At 50.8% G+C, this 2,313-nt stretch overlaps 1 protein-coding gene across 1 annotated transcript in view; it reads left to right on the top strand.

Annotated features, from left to right (window-relative positions):
• SDC3 (syndecan 3) overlaps positions 1-559 on the top strand; it is a gene marked incomplete at its 5' end in the record, with an annotated part of 4,724 nt that extends 4,165 nt beyond the window's left edge. The window contains one exon of the mRNA XM_009703924.1: positions 343-559. Within this exon, the coding sequence (XP_009702226.1) occupies positions 343-509 (167 nt within the window). The remainder of the gene's footprint in view (positions 1-342) is intronic.
• Positions 560-2,313: the final 1,754 nt, after the last annotated feature.

The raw sequence follows: 2,313 nt of genomic DNA, 5'->3' as shown, positions 1-2,313 counted from the left end.
CAACCCCCCCCAGCCCCCCCAGCCACTCCTCATAAGCCTTACCCTCCCGACCCTTCACCACCTTCGTTGCCCTTAAGTAGGTGCCCTTGGGTCCTACCCACCCTTCAGCATCGCTGCGCTTGGGACCTTGTTGAAGCTCCTTGAATCACACAATTGCATTAGTCTCTCACCTCCATTTTCAGTTCTCTTCACTGTAGATTTCAGGAGAAAAATTACTTGCAAACTTGTAAAGCACAAACCCAAGCTGGAATCCAAAATGATCCCCCTAAAATTATTTGTGCTGAAAAGCAGGCTGGGGCTGCGGGGCAGCACTGACGACTGGGCCACTTTTCTGTGTTGCAGCGGTGATCGTGGGCGGCGTGGTGGGAGCCCTCTTCGCTGCCTTCCTGGTCATGCTGCTCATCTACCGGATGAAGAAGAAGGACGAGGGCAGTTACACGCTGGAGGAGCCCAAACAAGCCAACGTGACGTACCAGAAGCCCGACAAGCAGGAGGAGTTTTACGCGTAGAAGAAGAGCCTGGCGTGCCTCACGCTCCCTCCCTCCCCGCTCCAAACTCTCCCTCCTCCTCTACTTCATCCACTCTCTCTCTTTCTCTCTTTCTATCTCTCTCTTTTTTGGATCAGACTGTGAATTTAAAAAGCAAAACCCGCAACGTCTAAAGGGGAAACACATCTTCGGCAGGATGAAAAATCAAGTGCCCAGAGCGTCGCCGAGTTCGGACCGAGTACTGCTGGCCTTTCTGCAGTGGGAGGGACGGGGCAAAGAGCCAACGCCAAGGAACCCATGCCCGGGGAATGCCCTGGCGAGCACGGGATGGGGCGGTCAGGCTGCTGACGGCGGCTGGAGGTCACTGGGCTTTTCGCACCAACACAACGTACTTTGGGATCCGGACACCTTCTACCAGCCCTGGGGCGCAGGGGGGTTGGTTTGGATTTATCTTCCTTTTTTTTTTTTTTTTCCCTTTGGAAAAGAGGGAGGTTTCTTTCCCCCTCTCTTGTTTTTATTTTTTTTATTTTCATTTTGAATGGGGTTGGTTGCTTTGCAGGAATTACCTTGCTCCCTGCTTCCATTTGAAGAGAGGATGCGACTTTCAAATACGCTTCGAACCTTGAAAAAAGCACAAGGGGCTGGAATACCTGATGCCCCGGGGTTTGCTCTTGGAGTGAGGAGAAAAAAAATAAATACAAACATGGCCAGTACGCTGGAAATGATCTCTTTAGATCAACTCTTCGGAGAATTTACGGAGCAGCAAGAAGCTGCATCGAGGTATCTCATGCTGCTCCCCTCCTGCCACCACCTCGCTTCACTGCATCGCTGTGCACAGCCAGAGACCTTAAATCTATAGAAACCGCGTGTCGCCGGCCGCTGAGGGGTTTGGTTGAGAAGGGACCTTGCTTTTGCTGGGTTTTCACTGTGACCAATAAAACTCAGCTTGCGCAGTACGACCGACAGCACTGGTGTTAAAACGGAGCGGGACGTTGCTTGGTGGGGAGTTGACAGGGAGAGGGGTTGGAAACGGAGAAGTTAAATCCTCTCCCCAGTTCCTCCAGAGGGGATAACAAAGCTTTCCAAGGCATGTGATGCAACATAAGAAAAGAAATGCAAAGCAGAGGCAATACTCTGTCCCCATGAGGGCCGGGCAGGGGTCCGTGCCAGGCCACTCGCACCCAGAAGGTGAGGAAGACGAGGCAGAGCGGTGGCTTTCCATCAGTCAGCCCCAGGGCAGGTTGGCTGCTCCAAATCTTTTACAAGACCCAGGACTGATGGTTTGTGTTTCTTTTATTGTTGCTTAAATTCCAGTATAACCCACTGGGCACCCAGGAGCCTGAGAGCGACAGATCCTGGAAACCATCATCACCCAAGTGCAGTGGTTTCCCCTCTGAGGCTACCGAAGGTGCAGAGCAGCAGGACCTGATCCAGAGCCCACCTGTGCCTTCTAGAAAGGCTAGTTCGTTTTTTTTTTTTTGGAGCAAACGCTGCACAGAAAAGTCAATTAGATATTTCAATGAGTTGGCTTTTAATTAGCTGAAGTGTTGTTTGCGATGCAGTCGAGGAGCTTTGTTTTCATGATGGTTGCGATCTCGATGGTGTCCCATGGAGACCTTGGCTTTACTCTTAGAGCAATTTAAAGAGGAAAATGGAAAAAAATCGGTTGCTTTGTCTCTGTTGCATCGTGAATTAACCTGCACAGACATGGTGAGACTTTGCCCCCTCAGGGTGTTAGTGGATATAGGGATTTATGACCCTGGTAGAGGCTACGAGACAGCAGCGCTTCTTTATGTTAGGAATTTGAGAGGCCAAAAGCATATTT

This window comes from Cariama cristata, unplaced genomic scaffold, assembly GCF_000690535.1.
Source record: "Cariama cristata isolate BGI_N322 unplaced genomic scaffold, ASM69053v1 scaffold14597, whole genome shotgun sequence".
In the NCBI taxonomy this organism is placed as follows: domain Eukaryota; kingdom Metazoa; phylum Chordata; class Aves; order Cariamiformes; family Cariamidae; genus Cariama; species Cariama cristata.
This window is presented reverse-complemented; position numbering and strand designations above follow the sequence as displayed.